Source organism: Lepidochelys kempii, chromosome 23, assembly GCF_965140265.1.
Source record: "Lepidochelys kempii isolate rLepKem1 chromosome 23, rLepKem1.hap2, whole genome shotgun sequence".
NCBI classification, from domain to species: Eukaryota; Metazoa; Chordata; order Testudines; family Cheloniidae; genus Lepidochelys; species Lepidochelys kempii.
The window spans coordinates 11,644,805-11,663,691 of NC_133278.1; the positions used below are offsets into that span (position 1 = coordinate 11,644,805).

The 18,887-nt window shown below is 49.7% G+C and overlaps 1 protein-coding gene across 1 annotated transcript in view; it reads left to right on the forward strand.

Moving 5' to 3' along the window:
• The first annotated feature begins 371 nt into the window (after positions 1-371).
• Positions 372-18,887, forward strand: part of SLC27A5 (solute carrier family 27 member 5) — a 32,889-nt gene continuing 14,373 nt past the window's right edge. The window contains exons 1-5 of the mRNA XM_073322018.1: positions 372-899; positions 9,796-10,005; positions 12,520-12,678; positions 15,749-15,873; positions 18,486-18,680. Coding sequence (XP_073178119.1) covers positions 422-899; positions 9,796-10,005; positions 12,520-12,678; positions 15,749-15,873; positions 18,486-18,680 — 1,167 coding nt within the window. The 5' untranslated portion in view covers positions 372-421. The remainder of the gene's footprint in view (positions 900-9,795; positions 10,006-12,519; positions 12,679-15,748; positions 15,874-18,485; positions 18,681-18,887) is intronic.

Genomic DNA, 18,887 nt, shown 5'->3' on the forward strand with positions numbered 1-18,887 from the left:
GCTTGAGACTTTCCAAACTACCAATTCCTATTTGAATTTGTGAGGACCGCGTATCCTCATTCACTAGACGGCTAGGAAAAAACTCTCCCCTCTGCGGCAGCCTAGATAGCCCTTGCTGGTGGGAGAGCGCCCCACAAGGTGCCCCTCGGCCCGACACCAGCTCTGGAATGTCCCATCCCACTCAGCCTGACCTGGGTGCAAGGAGCAGTCAGTGGGAGGGACTTTGGTAGCTCTCCCGCCCCGCCCGCTGTGAATAACGCCAGGCCTTGACTCCCAGCCAGGCCTTCCTGGAATCAGCCTCATGTGAAGGGGGGGAGGGGAAAGCTGGCAACTCCCAGCACTTTGTCAGTTTTATGCACACGCACAGCAGAGCTTCTGGGAGGTTGCGGTGGAGCCCTGGGTCCCAGAGGCCAGCCGAGCCATGCTTGCTCTGTGCACAGCCCTAGCCGGGCTGCTGCTCCTGCTGCCCCTGCTGGGGAACCTGCTTTTCCCCTACTGGTGGCAGGACCTGGCCACATCGCTGTCCATCGTCCACAAGGGATACAGATGTCTGCGTCGGCTCCAATGCCGCCCTCCCCTCACCCTGCTCGATACCTTCTTGGAGAAGGTGCAGAGCCACCCGGAGAAAGCCCTGCTGCTTTTCGGGGAGCAGGTCTACACCTACCGGGACATAGACCGGCGCAGCAGCCAGGCGGCTCGGGTCCTGCGGGACGGCGTGGGGCTGCGGGAAGGGGACTCGGTGGCCGTCTTCCTGCTGAACATCCCTGCCTACCTCTGGGTTTGGCTGGGGCTGGCGAAGATCGGCTGTGCCATGGCGTGCCTGAACACCAACATACGCGCCAACTCCCTGCTGCATTCGCTCGGCGCCTGCGGGGCCACGGTGCTGCTCACTACCCCAGGTGAGTGGGGAGGCTGCTACCACCTTGGATCACGTCTCCTGGTGAGCTGGGACAAGCTGCATCCCAGGGATGCGCTCCACAGTGAGCTCCATCGCAGTGCAAGGTGTTCCTGCAGCAAGGGGGCAGGGGACCGCCCATGCTGGTTGGGTCTCTGATCCACCCCAGGGGCAGAGGCATGCGACCTCCACCGGCTTAGGGGCAATTCACAACTTCACTGCCTTAGGGGGGTCTGACCTCTCATCTCAGCTGGGTGAAGTGGTTAGAGCCCAGTGCGCTAGGAACCAGGACACCTGGGTTCTATCTTGGCTCTGGAAGGGGAGTGGGGCAGGGGTGAAAGTAACTTAAGGGACTTACCAGTATGCAGGGCTGCTTTGGTCCTGAACAGGGCGGGGGGCTCAACTGGGTGGGACCTTGGGCAGAAGGGGTGGGGATGGGGGCAGACTTCCCCAGCCAGCCTGCCCTTCATCCAGGCCCGGTGGTGATTTAAAGGGCTCGGGCCACTGCCAGGAGCCCCAGCCCCTTTAAATTGCCGGGCCCCTGGGTAGCTGCCCCTTTTGCCCCCCCCCCCCACCGCATCAGCGGCCCTGCCGATATGGTTGGCTGTGTACCAGCTCTTACTGGTATGTCATACCATACCAGCTTACTTTCACCTCTGGGGTAGGCTGCAGTGATTACAGCAGGGGGGTTGGGAGCCAGGACTCTTGGGTTTTGTCCCCAGCTCTGGGAGGGGAGAGGGATCTAGTGGTTAGAGCAGAGTGGGGCTGGGAGCCAGGATTCCTGGATTGTTCGCACAGCGGTCAACGACTGCAGAGTGAGGGTGGTGAGCGGGGCCCGGCTGCACACAGGGCATTTGTCCTGCCAGCTGAGGGAGCAGGAGGCACTCAACTGTGGGTGTGCCTGGATCACAGCTGCATGGCGTGGGTACCATCACTTTGGAGCCACTGTGGCCACTGTGCTCCGTGGGAAACCTGGCATGGATTTGGGGGCAGCCCTCCTCTGCCTCCTGCTCTAAACTGCTAGACCCCCAGAGCCAGGGATAGAGCCCAGGAGTCCTGGCTCCCAGCCCCCCTGCTCTAACCACTAGCCCCCACTCCCCCCCCCCCGAGCCAGGGATAGAACCCAGGAGTCCTGGCTCCCAGCCCCCCTGCTCTAACCACTAGCCCCCACTCCCCCCCAGAGCTAGGGATAGAACCCAGGAGTCCTGGCTCCCAGCCCCCCTGCTCTAACCACTAGCCCCCACTCCCCTCCCAGAGCCAGGGATAGAATCCAGGAGTCCTGGCTCCCAGCCCCCCTGCTCTAACCACTAGCCCCCACTCCCCTCCCAGAGCCAGGGATAGAATCCAGAAGTCCTGGCTCCCAGCATCCCCCACTGCTCTAGGTCAGTGCCAGGTCCCCAGTTGCAGTCTCTCTCCATACGGTAATTTTCTCAGGACTGTGACCATTCTCGCGAATCCCCCGTCCCAGCTTGCCAGCCAAGGAGTTAAGTTGCACGTTTATTCAGTTTCTAGGGGATAGTGCAGAGAGATTATGCCCAGACTGAGTCAAGGCAAAGGCTCAGGCAACCAGGGTTAAGAGGACAAGGAAAAGGTTTGGCAGTTCAAAGCACTTGCCGCGGTGCTTTTGTGTGTGCGCACACACGTGTTTGTGTGTGGCTGTTTGCAGCGGGGTGTGCAGGCAGGGGTTTGGGAGCATGTGTGCGTGTGGTTTGTTTGTGTGGCTGTTCCCTGCATGTGTGTTTGGGCAGGGGTGTGTGCACATTTGTCTGGGAGCATGTGCATGGAAGCATGGATGTGTATCTTTGTGTGTTTGTGTGCTGGTCTAGGTGTGCGTTTGTGTGTGTGTGCGTTTGTGTGTGGGTATTTATGTACATGTGTGCTGGTCTAGAGGTGCGTGTTAGTGTGTGTTTGCATGTGTGTGTGCATGCATTTGTGTGTGTGTGTGGTTGTTTATGTGCATGCGCGCTGGTTTAGGTGTACGTGTTTAGTGTGTGTTTGTGTATGTGTGCGCGAGTGCATTTGTGTGTGCGTTTGTGGGGATTTATATGCATGTGTGCTGGTCTAGAGGTGTGTGCTGGTGTTTGTGTATGTGCGTGTGTGCATGCATTTGTGTGTGTTCTTTTTTAATGCCTGTGTGTGCCTGATGGGTGATATTTGGCCAGTCCCGTCCAGTCTCTGTTTCTACAGATGAAAAGTGATTCACCAGGGATTCCTATTATTGTTCTGTGGGTGTGTATGGATGCATCTATTTGTTTTGTGTATGTGTGAGAAAGTAAGTGTGCGTTTGTGTGCGTCATTGGGTGCCTGTGTGTGTTTGAATGTGTGTGTTCTTCTGTGTGTGTGTAGGCATTGGTGTGTGTGCATTTGTTCATGGGTGTGTGCACCTGAATGTTTTTGTGGGTCTCTCTGCAAGTGCACCTGCATGGGTATGTATTTGTGTGTATGCCTGTGTGTGTCTATTGTTGTGTGTCTCTGTCTACATGTGTTTTTGTGCATGCATGTGTATACATTAGTTTGTGTGTCTGTATTTGTGTGTGTCTCTTGCATGTGTATTTGTGTGCACCCGTGTATATATCTGTGTGTGTGTCTGTGTGTGCGTGTGTTTGGTGGGGACTATCTAGCTCAGGGGTTCTCAGACTTTTGTACTGGTGACCCCTCTCACACAGCAAGCCTCTGAGTGCGACCCTCCCTTATACATTAAAAACACTTTTTTATATATTTAACACCATTATAAATGCTGGAGGCAAAGCAGGGTTTGGGGTGGAGGCTGACAGCTCGCAACTTCCCCATGTAATAACTTTGTTACCCCCGAGGGGTCCCGACCCCCAGTTTGAGAACCCCTGATCTAGCTCATGCTAAAGTCCCCTCGGAGTATAATGCCTCTCTTAGAGTTCGAGGACAGAGGTTATGATGACAGCCACACCCCAGCATACACATACATGCCCACCTTTGGCACCTAATAGAGGCAATAAAACTCCACAGCTATTAAGACTAATCCCAGGCTACCGGGAGGGCATTGACAGGGGGAAACTGAGGCACAAAGTGGGTCAGCGACCTGCCCAAGGCTGCACAGCCATTAAATCCTGCCTCTCCTGGCTCCAGTTGCTTGTCCTAATTGGGCCCTGTAGCCTTGAATGCTTTTAACCATACTCACGTGCGATGGCTGTTTTATAAATTCATGGGTTCCAGCCAGAAGGGACCATTGTAATTATCTGGTTTTAGCTCTGTATAACACAGGTCCAAGAACACAGGCCTAGAACTCCCCTGATCTAATCCCTGCGTGAACTAGAGCGTATCTTTTAAAAAAAATCCAATCCTGATTTAAAAACTGCCAGTGACGGAGCATTTCCCACCTACTCTTGGTAAGTTACTCCAATTCTTAATCACCCTCACTGGTAAAGGTGCAGAAGCCTTCTTTCCAGTCTGATTTTGTCTAGTTTCAACTTTGCCCAAACATTTCTGCTCTACTCCTCGCTGATTAGGCCTCAACTAGAGTATTGTGTCCCGTTTTGGGCACCACGTTTCAGGGCAGATGTGGACAAATTGGAGAAAGTCCAGAGAAGAGCAACAAAAAAATTATTGGTTTCAGAGTAGCAGCCGTGTTAGTCTGTATTCGCAAAAAGAAAAGGAGTACTTGTGGCACCTTAGAGACTAACCAATTTATTTGAGCATAAGCTTGTGTGCATCCGATGAAGTGAGCTGTAGCTCACGAAAGCTTATGCTCAAATAAATTGGTTAGTCTCTAAGGTGCCACAAATACTCCTTTTCTTTTTGCAAAAAAATTATTAAAGATCTAGAAAACATGACTTATGAGGGAAGATTGAAAAAACAGGGTTTGTTTAGTCTAGAGAAGAGGGGACATGATAACAGATTTCAATTACATAAAAGACAGTTAAAAAGAAGAGGGTGAAAAATTGTTCTCGTTAACCTCTGAGGATAGGACAGGAAGCAATGGGCTTAAAATGCAGCAAGGATGGTTTAGGTTGGACATTAGGAAAAACTTCCTGTCAGGGTGGTTAAGCACAGGAATAAATTGCCCAGGAAGGTTGTGGAATCTTTGTCACTGGAGGTTTTTAAAAGCAGGTTGGACAAACACCTGTCAGGGATGATCTAGTTATTACTTAGGCCTGCCTTGAGTGCAGGGGACTGGACTAGATGACCTCTTGAGGTCCTTTCCAGTCCTACATTTCTATGACTCTGTGACTGCAGGAATTTGTTTTGCTTTCATCAAATTGCTTCTTTTTTTGGGGGGGGGGGAGGGAGGAGGCGGGGGGGGAAGCATTCTGAAAAAGATTGAGACATACAATTAAAAGGAAAGGAAGTTTTTAGATGAAAAAGTCATTTCCAGCCCAACAAATTGCAATGTTTTGTTTGGAAAAGGTTCAAACAAACTGTTTGGAGCGTTTGGTTGGAAAAGACTTTTTGCTTCCAAATTGTCTTTCCTTTTCATTTTGTTTATTGAAAGCCTAAAAGCGCTTCAGATTGAGACTAAACCTTTCATCCCATTTGAAACAATTTTTGCCTCTGCTTTCGTGTCATCTGAAACTTTGAAAACTTTTGGCTTTGGGCTGATCCCAAATGATTTTCTTTCTCCCTTCAACTTTCGAAAATTGCCAAAGAACCCAAAAAATTGGTTATTCGCCCAGCTGTTGTTAAGGTGTTGGGCTGGGACCTGGAAAACTCCTGTCTGGTTCCTAGCTATTGCTCAGATTCTGGAGAGGGGCAAAATTTCACAAAGGACCCAGAGCCTCAAAGGTTGAAACCGACAGGAGTTAGGTGTCTGAAATATCTTTGGGGATCTGAGCTTTGGCATCTCAGCAAGGGTGTTTTTTCTCATATGCATCCAGCAGAGCTCCCAGTTGTGAGACTCATGAGCAGATTTTTACACTAGTCCCACCATTGAAAATTTGGCCTCTTATCTTTAAGGCCTAAATTACAATTGTTATGGTAGCAGGTAGAGGGTCTCGTCAGATCAGGGTCTTGTTGGGTTATGTGGCCTAGTGGCCTGAACTCTGATCTGGGATCTGGGGTCTACACTGGCTTGGTGGTTGGCCCTGGGCTTCCACACCCTGTGCCTCAGTTTCCCAAAGTGTGGAATGGGAATAAAGATATCTTTGTGAAGTGCTTTGAGACTGCTTGGTGAACAGACCTAGATAGTATATTTTATTGTGCTGGGCACTGCACGGGTACATAATTAGAGGCAGCTCCTGTCTGAAAGAGCTCCTAGTCTAGAGAGACAAAGGGCAGAAGGGGAAACAGCTCATCCACATTTGTCCAGCTTCATGCAGCAGGTCCAGGGCAAAGTTGAGGGATAGAACCCAGGTGTCCTGACCCCTCTTCCCCCTGGCTGGTGCAGTGTGCTGTTCATAGATGGGAGGGGAGCTGTTCTGGAAATTCTGGCCTTGATCTTGTAGCATGCCTCAGTTTCCCTGCTGCAAAACAGCAATGAAAAGCCATTTCCCTGCCTCATGGGTGGGCTCCAAGTACCAAGCTAAACAGGTGCGCTCTCCACTCAGCATGCTGGGATCCTGCTTGCAGAGACAGGGAGGTGGCCACAGGATGCCTGAAGTTGGTCAGAATTCCAGCACATGGCCAAGGCAGCATAAAATGGGATTTGCTGTCAAACTCCAGGGCCAGTGGATGGATAGCTTTAAATTCCTATTGGATTTGGTGAAAGCCTCATTGCAGTGAAACTGCTGCTGAACCTCCAGCCTGGTTTACAACCCCCTTGGCCTGAAAGAGCCACTAGATCGACCCTGACCTCTTACACAACACGGGGCCAGAGAATAATCCAGCACTTTCCAAGTAACTCTCACCCCAGGCTCTCCTAACCTTGGTGGAATACAATTAATCATATACCCAGGCAAGCTGTAAGTCTGTTCCCATGCGTTTTTAATCCTTGGCTCTCTGGCACCAGCAATGAGGGTTCAAATCTCCCCGTGATCTGTAGGTCCCCGATAGCTATCTCTGCCCCATCTGAAGTCAATGGGAGACCTACAAGAGGCCCCTAGTGAATTAGTGCCATATAAATGCCTAAGGACAAGCTCTGTGAAAGGTTTCTTTGTGTGTTTGCAAGATCAGCAGGGAGAAAGGACGTCTAGTTAATCATCCTGAGGCTCAGATGAGACGTGGTGCTGATAAGGATCAGGATAATGGGACATCTATAAAAGAAGGATCATAAAGCGATAAGCAGACACCTCCTTCCCTAGCTACCAGGGGCTTAGGACACTCCCCTGCCGGAATCTTCCTGGTGTAGTTAGAATCAACAGTAAAAGGCAGAGGGCAAATCTAATGCTGGCTTTGATCTGGGAATTAGCCCCGTGCAATAGGGAAAAAGCTGCTTTTTCTTCCTCCCATGGTTGTTATCTCAGGAGCCCCCAGAGAGACTCCGGATGAGATCAAGCCTGCATGCATGGATTGCAAGGCCAGGCGGGACCATTGTGAGCCTCTAGTCTGGCCTCTTGTCTAGCACGGGCCAGAGGACGTCCCCACAGTACCCCTGGAGCAGATCTTTCAGAAAAACATCCCAGCTTGATTTAAAAATTGTCAGTGATGGAGACTCCACAGGGACAGTCCCCGCCCCAAACAGCTGACACTCTACATAAACAAGAGGTGGGAGGGGAAGATGAGGCCCAGAGAGGGAACATTGTTGTGTTCACAGCACAGACACTGAGAAGTTAGATAAAAGTATAAAATTCTTTTGCTGGAAGGCTTATCACGAACTGATCCTGCATGCAGCACCTGTAACCATTGGCTCAATAATTTAGAGCCATAATTTTCAACCCCGAGGGTCTCAATTTAGGCCTTTACATCTATCTGTAGATGCCTACACAGGGCCAGGGCCTCGGAGCCCTGGACTCTATCACAGTTCTAGCCCTGACTTGCTGTGTGGTTTGGGATGACTCATGTCCCTGCTCTGTGCCTCAGTTTCCCCATCAATAAAATGAGCTAGATCCCTAGGTGGTGTAAATCAGTGTCACTCCATTGGTGTGAATCGGCCCTGCTCCCTTGGAGTCAACGTGGTTGACTTGGTGTATTTTTCTGGTGCCCTTGTGTATGTGTCTGTGCCTGAGTTAGGTATAGATGTGTGTTGAACTTTGTATCTGTGTGTGTGTGACATGTCCCTGGACTGTGGAACCCCCGCACCCCCTTTAACTCTCCTGGCCAGGGTGTCTCCTACGCTGCTACGCTACTGAACAGCAAATCCCACCAGGCTCTGTTCACTCAGAGAGCAGCATGCAGACACACACCTAGCAAAGTTACATGAAAACGCGTCCAGCCACTCATCAACTGCACTACAGGGAGCAAGTTCCCCCAGCCTTGCCCCCCAGAAATGTGTGTCTTACACTGCTCAAGACTTCCTTGATCAATGCAAGCTCATTCATTAGTTCGCTACTTCTTCAAAGGGTAGTGGACATGAGCAAATCCCCCAAACACTTAGAAAAACTCACTGGTTTAGATTCGACATCAGAAGAAGTGAATTAACTAGAGAAACAGGGATTTTAAGTTTTTAAGGGGCAGTGGCATAGAAGATTAGAACTGGTTACAAAAGAAAATAAAACCACAAAACCACAACCTAAAGCCTAAACTTTACCAGGCTTATCATTCTAAAAGCAAGAGATTTCTCTCCCCCAAAACATCACAGCAGTCCATGCTAAGTGGAACGCCTTCCAGGTAGGTCCAGCCCCTACCAAAGTCTCAATGGGGAGCTCTTTGTTTTCCAGGCGATCTTGCTTCCCTGTGTAGAGATGGGGGAAGAGGCAGGCCACGGTGATGTCGCTGTCCCTCATTTATGCTTTTCTCCAGGGTCTGGAAAAATCCATGCGGTGTCATCCATGCGGTCTCATGGGGGACGTGAGCTGCTGACCATTTTCTTCATTATGAATTGCACTTTGTTGCTTGCGCCTTTTGTCTACTCAGGGGCACTAGAATGCAGGGGATGGGGGGCAGGGCCCCATCACTTTTTACGGGGCCGTAAGGGTGAGCGACGGGGTGGGGAGGGTTGGACAGGAGCTAACAGGGGCGGGGAGAGGGGTGGTGCAGGGGACAGGGCTCAGGGAGAAGAGGCAGTGCAGGAGCAGGTCTTGGGGGAGGAGGGGTGGGGCCTTGGGGGGAGGGGTGGGGTGCGGGTCGGGGCTCGGGGGGGGGAATGGGAAGTGTGAGGGTGAGGACTCAGGTAGAGGGGTGGTGTGGGGGGCAGGGCTCAGGGAGAAGGGACAGTGCAGGAGCAGGCCTTGGGGGGAGGGGTGGGGTGCGGGTGGGGGCTCGGGGTGGAATGGGAAGTGTGAGGGTGAGGCCTCAGGTAGGGGGTGGTGCGGGGGGCAGGGCTCAGGGAGAAGGAGCAGTGCAGGGGCAGGACTTGGCGGAGGAGGGCTGGTGTGGGGGGCAGGACTCAGGGAGATGGGGTGGCATGAGGGTGGAGACGGGGTTCAGGCGACGGTGGCTCCCCACTTTTAGGGAGCTTCCTCCATTCCTGATCAACATGAGCTTTGGCACGTACGGCCTCTGTGTTTGCCGTTTCTCTGTCCTCTCTGAGGGGCTGGCCCGTGGGCGTTTCTCACAGCTTCATGCCCAAGGATGACACACATGCCTTTCAACAGGATAATGAGGTTCATTCAGTTCAGGCTTTGCCCATGACACCTCACGAGGCATGCTGTGTACAAACCATCCCCTGGCCATCTCGCGGTGGTGAACACGGGGGTACGGGGGGAACATGGGGTACCGTGTGTCACAGTGCGCCTCTGCATGCGTGTGCTGTGTCCCGCGTTTGTGTGTGTATCTGTGTGCGCCTGCACTGGCGTGCACAGCTGTCTCTGTGTCTCCATACGCCTCTGGGTGCATGTGATGTAGTGATCCGCGTTCCTCAGGGGGGAAAAACGCCTTTCTCACCCCCTCTTCAGACCTCAAAGCCGCTATTGAGGACATTCTGCCCAGCCTGCAACAGAAAGGGCTCCGGGTTTTCTACCTGAGCGCTGAGTCCCCCACCACTGGCGTGGAGCCTCTCCAGGGCCAGATAGATGCCGCATCCGAGGAGCCGATCCCCGTCGCTTTCCGAGCCAATGTCACCAGCAAATCCACCGCACTCTACATTTACACCTCGGGCACCACAGGTGAGGAGGGGAGTTGTGATGGGAGTGCTGAGCAGCTGTACCTGGCTGTTAAGTAGGCTTGGAAAGATTGTTGTTATAAAGAGGAGTGTGATACCTTTGTTACCTTTATCCTCTGAGGATAGGACCAGAAGCAATGGGCTTAAATTGCAGCAAGGGAGGTTTAGGTTGGACATTAGGGAAATCTTCCTAACTGTCAGGATAGTTACACACTGGAATAAATTACCTACAGAGGTTGTGGTATCCGAATATCCATCGTTGGAGGTTTTTAAGGACAGGTTGGACAAACACCTCTCAGGGATGGTCTAGATAATACTTAGTCCTTCCTCAGCACAGGGGACTGGACTATGGAGGTCCCTTCCAATCAATCATTTGTATGATTAGATGTTTATTGGTAAATGTCGACAAATGTCAATTTCATCATACAGGCCCAAGCCGAGCAAACAATATTTCCACTGATAATTGTCAGATTGGCAAAGTATGAAAAATGCTGCTTGAAAATGCAGTCAAGTTTGATTTAAGGATATTTCCTTTGTGCATGTTGACATGTGATGCTGACAGTTTGTCTTTGAATGGTTATAAAGATTTAAAGTTTTTGAATCTTAGCATCTGTTGCCAATAAATAATTGTGGTCTGACCCGCCTTTTGTCTGACTGCCCATAGGTGCTGACTCTGTGGGTGCTCCTGGGCTCAAGCACCCATCTAAGAAAATAGGGGGTGCTCAGCACCCCCAGGGCTGGATTAATCTTTTGTGGGCCCCGGCGTGGGGCCCCGCCCACTGCTCCTCCTGCGCTCAGCGCCGAAGTCCCACCCCTGCTCGCCTTCTTCCCCCCGAGGCCCTGCCCACTGCTCTCAGAGTGGGGCGGAGAGGAGCACCCACTGGCAAAAACAAAAGTCAGCCCCTAATTTCCCACAACTGTGAAAATTTAAATCGATAAAAAAATAAATGAAGATGCTTAAAGTCATAATTTTTGTGCAACTGTGAAAATTTAAATCAATAAAAAAAATTTAAAAATGCTTAAAAATAAACCTCTGTCAACATGATTAAAAAAACCCCCAAATTTTGCCAAGCCCATTAATAGGAAAAGGGACAAGAGATGGCATTCAAGATTCTCGTAATAGGAAAAGCACAGCCATCTTGGAAGAGGGCGGCCGTCTCTGGATGTAAAATGTTGATCGGCACTCGAGATGATTGGGAAATGTGCAGCATCACACAACGTTATTTCGTAGAATGCAGACCGAGAACACGCAAGAACCAAAAGCAGAGAGAAACAGAGGAAGACAGGCCCAGCTCATCTCACCTGGCTCTAGTCTGGCTTTTTTCAGACTGCTTGCTCAAGCTCCAAATTGCACGCTTCCCTACAGACCCCCCCTACACTGAAAGCAGGAAACCCCGTAACACTTAAAGAGAGAGTTTGCAATTTTAACACAATTTTCAATACGCCACAGGAATGGCTTTTTTTCCCGGTACATTCCTTACTTTGCACACACACAAAAGGTTAAGAAAAGGTCAACATCAGAATGAAACGTTTTGAACTCGTCAAGATGGAATTTTAATTTCCTTGGAACCAATTTTTTAAAATTTTTGGTTCATAATTTTTTGTTGATATTTTGAAAGCTTGGGACAGGAGTACTTTTCAAATTGCTGACAGTTTTCATGGGAGGAAAAAACGTGTTTCCCCTCAGCCCTAAACAGGAGTCTTCTGCATCAGTAAACTTTGCATGCTACCTAAGGGACCAGGAGATGCTTTAATAGGAATAAGTGCTGGCATCTTGGGAAATGGCATCCGTTTCCAGTTTCAAAATATGGATCAGCACTAGAGAGGGTTGGAAAATGGAATTTTTTGGGGATGAAAACAAAAAAAAAAATTGTTTTCCTCTAAATTGTTCATGATTTTTGGCAAAAAAAAAAAAGTCAAATTTTGATTTTGACCAATGAAAATTCAAATACTGAAATATTTTGGCCAAAGCACCAAATATTTTTATTCTGAAATACCAGCACGGTGCCTCATGGGAGTTGTAGTTCAGGCCCCCACTTGCATAGGCGCTGACTCCATGGGTGCTCGGGGGCTCAAGCACCCACAGAAAAAACATAGCGGGTGCTCAGCACCCACCAGCCACAGCTGTCCGGTGGTGCCGCAAATCAGCTGTTTGGTGGCTAGCAGGAGGCGCTTGGGGGAGGGTGGAGAGAAGTGAGTGGGCGGGGCACCTTAGGGGAGGGGGTGGAGCAGGGGAAGGACAAAGTAGAGCGAGGGTAGGGCCTCAGGGGAAGAGGTGGAAAGGGGGTGGGGCCTCAGGGCAGAACAGGGGTGGAGCACCCACAGGGAAAAATAAAAGTCAGCACCTATGCCCTCTTGACAGGGGAAGTAGTGCACCATGGGAATGCCTGGCTGTGGTGCATCATGGGAGATGTAGTTCAACCAAGAAGCCTGGCTCATAAAGGAGAAGGGGTCCATGAGGTAACAGCACTACAAAACCCACGAGGTATTACTAAACGCAATCCCTTTGTCCTACAAGGACTCCCGAAAGCTGCCATCATCACCCACTTGAAGCTGTGCAACATGGTGACCATGTTATACATAAGTGGCGTCACAGCCAAGGACGTGATCTACACCCCTCTGCCGCTGTACCACTCGGCTGCGCTGCTCGTCGGACTTGGAGGGTGCTTGGAGGTTGGTATGTACAGAGTGTCGGCACGGGTCTAAAGACACAGACGGTGCAGGGGTGCGTCCCTGGGAGAGGTGGATGGATGGAGAGGTGGTTGGGGATGGAGATAGATAGATAGATAGATGGGGTGGATGGGGATAGATAGATAGCTAGGTAGATAGATAAATATGCAAAAAAGTGCATTTTTCCCATGTCAGGTCATCTTGAAGGAAACATCATTCTTAATTCTTAATTTTTATTATTATTGTCTAGATATGGATATAAACTGGCCTTGAACAAATTTGGGCTGGAAATTAGAAGATGGTTTCTAACCATCAGAGGGGTGAGGTTCTGGGACGGCTGCCCAGAAGGAGTTGAGGCTCACTGCCGGTTTATGTTTTATGCTCCTGAAAGGTTATGCTTCAGGGTCTCAACCGACCAGAGGCAGGGGTCAGGAAAGGATACCCCCTTGCCCCCCCCCCCCAGTGTATTCTGTTTTTTGTTGCTGTTGTTTTGTTTTTATCACCTTCCTCTGAAGCAGCAGGGATGGCTGCAGCTGGAGATGGGACACAGGACAGGGCTCTGAGGTGGCACTGAGTATTCTCTCTCTCAGGTGCTTGGCTGGATGGTTCTTGCTCATGTGCTCAGGGTTAAACTGATTGCATTAGGTGGGGTGGGGAAGGAGTTTTTCCCCAGCTCAGATTGGCAGGGACCTTAGGGGTTTTTCACCTTCCACTGCAGCTTGTGGCTCACATGCCAGAATTATCTGGGTGTATCTTACTTAACCATTGCACTGCCATTGCGGGGCCTTGCATAGGGTCCCTCTTATTCTCTGCCTGTGGCACACACCATGTCTCCTGTGGGCTATAATATACTGGTCCCATTTCAGTTGTTGGGTTTAGCGGGCAGGTGCTTGGTGGAGTGGGTGGCCCTGTGACATACAGGAGCTCAGAGAGGTGATCAGATGGTCCTTTCTAGCTTAAAACTCTATGACCCTGAGCCCCAGCCGTGGCCCAGAATCCCGCTGGGCTAGGCGCTGTACAGTCACGGAACAAAGAGACAGGCCCTTCCCTTCCCACCTAAGTTATTGCTAATTCTGCCGAGCTGGACTCTAAAACTCTTCTCTGAGTGTGAAGTTTAAACCACGTGGAATTTAGCTCCTGTGAAACCTGTTTGTTCAGGTTATTGTCACCCCTTTGCCAAGTACTCCTTCACAAAACGCAGTTGTCAACCTGTGGAACTCATGGCCAAGGGATGGCCAAAGGCATAAATGGATTAAAAAAGAATTAGATAAGTTCATGGAGGAGAGGTCCATCAGCGGCTATTAGCCAGGATGGCTAAGACTGTTATGGCCAGATGCTGGGACTGGACAACAAGGGATGGATCAGTCAATAATTGCCCTGTTCTGTTTATTCCCCCGAAGCATCTGGCACTGGCCACTGAGGACAGGATACTGGGCTTGACGGACCAATAGTTTGACCCAGGATGGCCATACTTATGTTCCTTAAGTTTCTTAAGCTGTAGAGTCTCACAGCTTGGCTTTCCACTGGATGAGATACATTCTTAAAGGCATGTTGTTTATTTTTACATTATATATGCCAGGCCTTGCACAGAGATGGTGTTGTATTAATTTAGATGGAATATGTGGGCCAAAGGTGTTAACACAACCCAGTCGCTGTCCAACATTAAACAGTGCTAAACAAGATTCAGGGTTTGGCATCCAGAGAGCTCAGCCCGCTTACGGCCACGGCAAATGCACTGTCAATTTTTTTTTAACCTGTTATTAAAGATACAGAAAGGAAGGAAAACCAGCTAACGCCTTTGAAATGTAAAGTATTGAGTAGGGCTTTCACGTGAACACATCCTGTCCCCTTCCCTTTATCTGGAGAGTTTTAAAGGAGAACACCGCTTGTCTGACAGTCTCTCCGATGGTACCAAAAATGGTAACTATCCTTCTGGGGAAAAGAGATTACGCTAGCTGAGGTGGGCTGGAGCTGTGGTTGTTGCCGCTGATGTTCGAATCTGATCCCGTTTCATCTCAGGTTGTGTGTGGGGTTCAGCTGGAGCCAGTATGGGTGTGATATCATCTGGGTTCCTCTCTCTGACCCGGACACCTGAGAGGATTAGGGCAGAGGCCAGATGTCCCAGGAGATGGTGGGGGTGGCAGCCATGATGGTGAAGCTTTCTACATAGCCTCCATCCGTTCTTTTTCTATTCCCCCACCGCAAATCTCTTTCTTTAAGGATGCACAAAGGGAGTCATGAGTGGAACAGCCAGTCCCCTCATTATTTTGACCACCAGTTAGGCCTAGTTTCTGACACACAATTTTGGTTCATTAATTGACAGTTCCACATCTTCTGGGCTTACCAAGCATGACTTTAAGACAGTCCTTGAGTTATCTCCATGGGACTTTTTGTTTAGACTACCTCAGTTTTCCTTTTCCCACTGACATTTGTTATTGTAGGTTATTGTGACATTTTATGAACTTCTACATACTTTTTACAGTTGGGCTTAAAAATAGGACAAATTTATAGTCCCAATTATTACAACAGTGGTCAGCATGCAGGGGAAATCCTTTCTTTCAGAAATCTCAGCCTGCCACCAATGATCGGTGCACTGGGAGCAACTAACTATGCCTCAAAAATCAGCTTTAGTCAGAAAGAAACTGACAGCTTCCCCTAAAAAGAAACTGCTTCACAAAACTAACCATAATTCAAACATGTCTCCAAAGACTAACCATTTGCTCTAACACCAAGAAAACGCCTATACGCAGCAGTGCCACCTGGTGACTCCTGCCATATTATTATTATTGTTTGTTTTATGATGTCACCTAGGTGTTGTAGCTCTGTTGTGCTAGGTGCTGTACAAACACAGAACAAAGAGATGGTCCCGGCCCCAAGGAGTATAAGAGGAGATACAACAAGTGGATTTAACAAATTGTCAGGCAGAACATAAGGCAATAGCTGGACGATTCAAATCAGTGGGATAAGCAATGTACCAATTGCCTCTTCAGTGCCATTATTGGGTTAGGGTAGACTGGAAAGGCTGTATTCAGTGGGGCTCACGTGCCCCCCATCACCTCTCCTTCCCTCTCCCCTAGGAGCCACCTGCATCTTGCGTCCCAAGTTCTCCGTCTCCCAGTTCTGGGATGACTGCCGGCGATACCATGTCTCTGTGATCCAGTATGTAGGGGAGGTGATGCGCTATCTGTGCAACGCGCCCAAGGTAACCCAACGCCTTTCTCAGGAATGGGGGGGATGCTAGATTGTCCTTGGTTGCTAATCCCAATGAGGGAGGTGGGGTGAAGCGATATGGAGTCCGCTATGTCGTGTTGTTGTTATTATTATTAATACAGGGTACCAACACGGCACCAATTTAACCACAGAATCTTTTATTAAATCCAGAAGGCCAAGGCCACAACTGCTCCAAACTAGCCTTAAATGCCTAGGCAGTCATCACCTCCATACAATAATGTGCAGTGATAAGTTTTGATCGGCAACTTATAACAGAATTAGTTTAAACCCACGTTGGCTGGTGCCAACTGGTCAGACAGATACCAGCAACAAATGTTTTAAGAGTTCACCTTTTTATGCCTTGTCTACTGGAACCAGGGGTGCTGGAACAGGGGGGGCCAGGAGCCATGCCCCATCCTTCCCACTGGCCACAAGGGCAAGTGATGGGGTGGAGAGGGCGAAGAGGAGTGAGCAGAGGGCGAGACCTCGGGGGGGAAAAGGTGGTGTGGAGGCGGGCACATGGTTCAGGTGCCAGTGGGTCCCCCACTTGTAGGGAGCTTCCACCGCTCCTGACTGGAACCTACATGACTATTGTCACTGCTCCTTGAATTCTGTTCTTTGCTAAAACTGTTTAGGACAATCCCTGGTAATTGGGGCTTTTTAAGTTCAGTATTTCCAACACGATTTCTCCAGGCCTTCCCAGAACTTCTTGACACAAATTGGCAAGGGTGATATAGTCATTAGCCAAGCTAATTTAACCCCTTATATACCTATCCAATCCTTCACCTGAGGGTAAAATTCAGAGATGAGTTCAAGGCCTATGATGGCCACCATCTTGACCAACTACAGAGAATGAACCATTGTTAGGCCTGGTACAAAATGTTCTCTCTAAACTGTTTTTTGATGGAAAAAATTTGTTTTTTTGACTAAGCAAATTTTTTTAACAGAAAGTGTCTACTTTCTATGGAAAACTGGGATTTTTTGTCAAAAAAACCAAGCCCCAAAATCGAAAAATTTCAGCTGAAAACTGAAATATTTTGATTCTGAAATGCTTCCACAGTGCCACATGGGAGTTATAGTTTAGTTGCTTCTTGTTCCAATTTTCCTCTATAGGTCAGGCTCTCCAGTGGACTACATCTCCCATGATGCATTAAAACCAGGAACTCGCATGATGCACCTACTGCCTCCCCTCTCCAAGAGGGGTATCATGATGCATCATCGGAGATGTAGTCTAACCAAGGAGCCCAACCTGTGGAGGAGAATGGGAGTATCAGGCACCTGAACTATGTTTATCATGATGCACAACAACCAGGGACTCCCATGATGCACCTACGGTCTCGCCTCTGTCATCATGGTGCATTATGGGAGATGTAGTCCAGCTAGAGGCAGCTGTCCTATGAACACCACAGCAAAATTTCAGAACTGAAGTATTTGGGCTTGCGCTGAAATTTTTCAGTAGTCACATTTTTTGCCATTTTTCCAACAGTAAACAAATGAACAAACATTTTTCAAGCAACTCCACTGGGATTTTTCAGAGCTAAAAATCAGAATCTCCTAGAGCTTGAGCAAAAGGGGCCAGACTCTGGAAGCTGTAATAGGCCCTCTGTGAATCAGACATCGATGTAGATCAGGCCATGTATGTCCCACCTGAATGGTCAAAATAGTGGTTTAAGGGGTATCGATGCCTTATGGTGGCAGTTCTCTGTGTAACCACTGGTGAGTGTATGTTACAAGTCCCCCCCCCATGCCAACCTACAATGGCTATGAGTCTGTTACAGTCTTAAGCTGTAGCAGCTTCTGCTTTTAGTGCCGAGGTCGCTGGTTCAGTCTCTGGTGTGTCAGCCAAGAGGGTAGCTGTCAAATGTGCACGGGGAGATTTCACCTGTAAGGCCCTCTATGTTCCTAGCTAAGGTCCCTTGTCCTATGCAGCACGTTGGAGCTCTGGCTTGTGTTGGCCTCAAAATAGGGTTTCTGTGGCACCGTTGCTACTTTAGCCACAGTCCGGGGTCTTACAGGGGTGTTTCCGCGAGGATGATAAATCAATGAGTCGAGTCAGGGATATTCTCGGTGTGATCTTGTTTATTCACCAACCCCACCCCCCACAACAAACAAACATGCCAAGTCCTGTTTCCCTGAGCACTGTGGGAACAAACAGCAGCAGGCAGCTTCCTGGCTGCAAGATCCCCATGTCTGCCCCTCCAGCGAGCTCTGTGCCCAAGAAGCTCCATCCCTGCTTCGTCCCAGAGTCACACTTGCTCTTTTCCTCCTGGCTTTTTGCTCCCACAGCCCAGCCCCCACGTTTGCAACCAGGAAACCTCCCTCTCATTGCCCCATATCCTAGCTCTGCCCTGCCACGTGGCCTGCTGCCTTGGGTGGTTGCCCACAGCTGTTACTGCCACATAAAGGGGCTGGGTTTCTCTTTCTTCTGATATTGAAAGCGAATGTTCAGCGCCCACTCCCTGGATGGCTGCCACTGGCCCCTTACATGGGGGAATGTATGGTGCATGGGCCCCTTGGTAGCTGCCTGAACAAGCGTGAGACCCAGGGCGAGACCTGGCCTCCTCTCTGTGCCGCTCCTGGAACCCCACCCTGTTTCCCTTGCAGAGGGAGAATGAACGAGAGCACCAAGTGCGGCTGGCTGTGGGTAATGGCCTGAGGGTGGAGGTCTGGAAGGAATTCCTCCAGCGCTTTGGGCCCATCCGCATCTGCGAGTTCTATGGGGCCACGGAGGGGAACACTGGGTTTGTTAACTACACAGGGAAGATTGGAGCCGTGGGCAGGGTCAACTTCGTCCACAAGGTGAGGAATGCTATTCTGCCTCCCCTACAATGGTCAACCCACGCTAATCAGTGTGGTTCATTGGCCATAGACCATAGTCAATGATGTATTAGTGTTCATCTCCATGGAGGCATGTAATCTGAATTAAAGTGGATTAGTTAAACCAGATTAAGACACTGTGTAGACACTTTCATTCAGAATTAAAGTACTGTAGCCTTAATTTGTCTT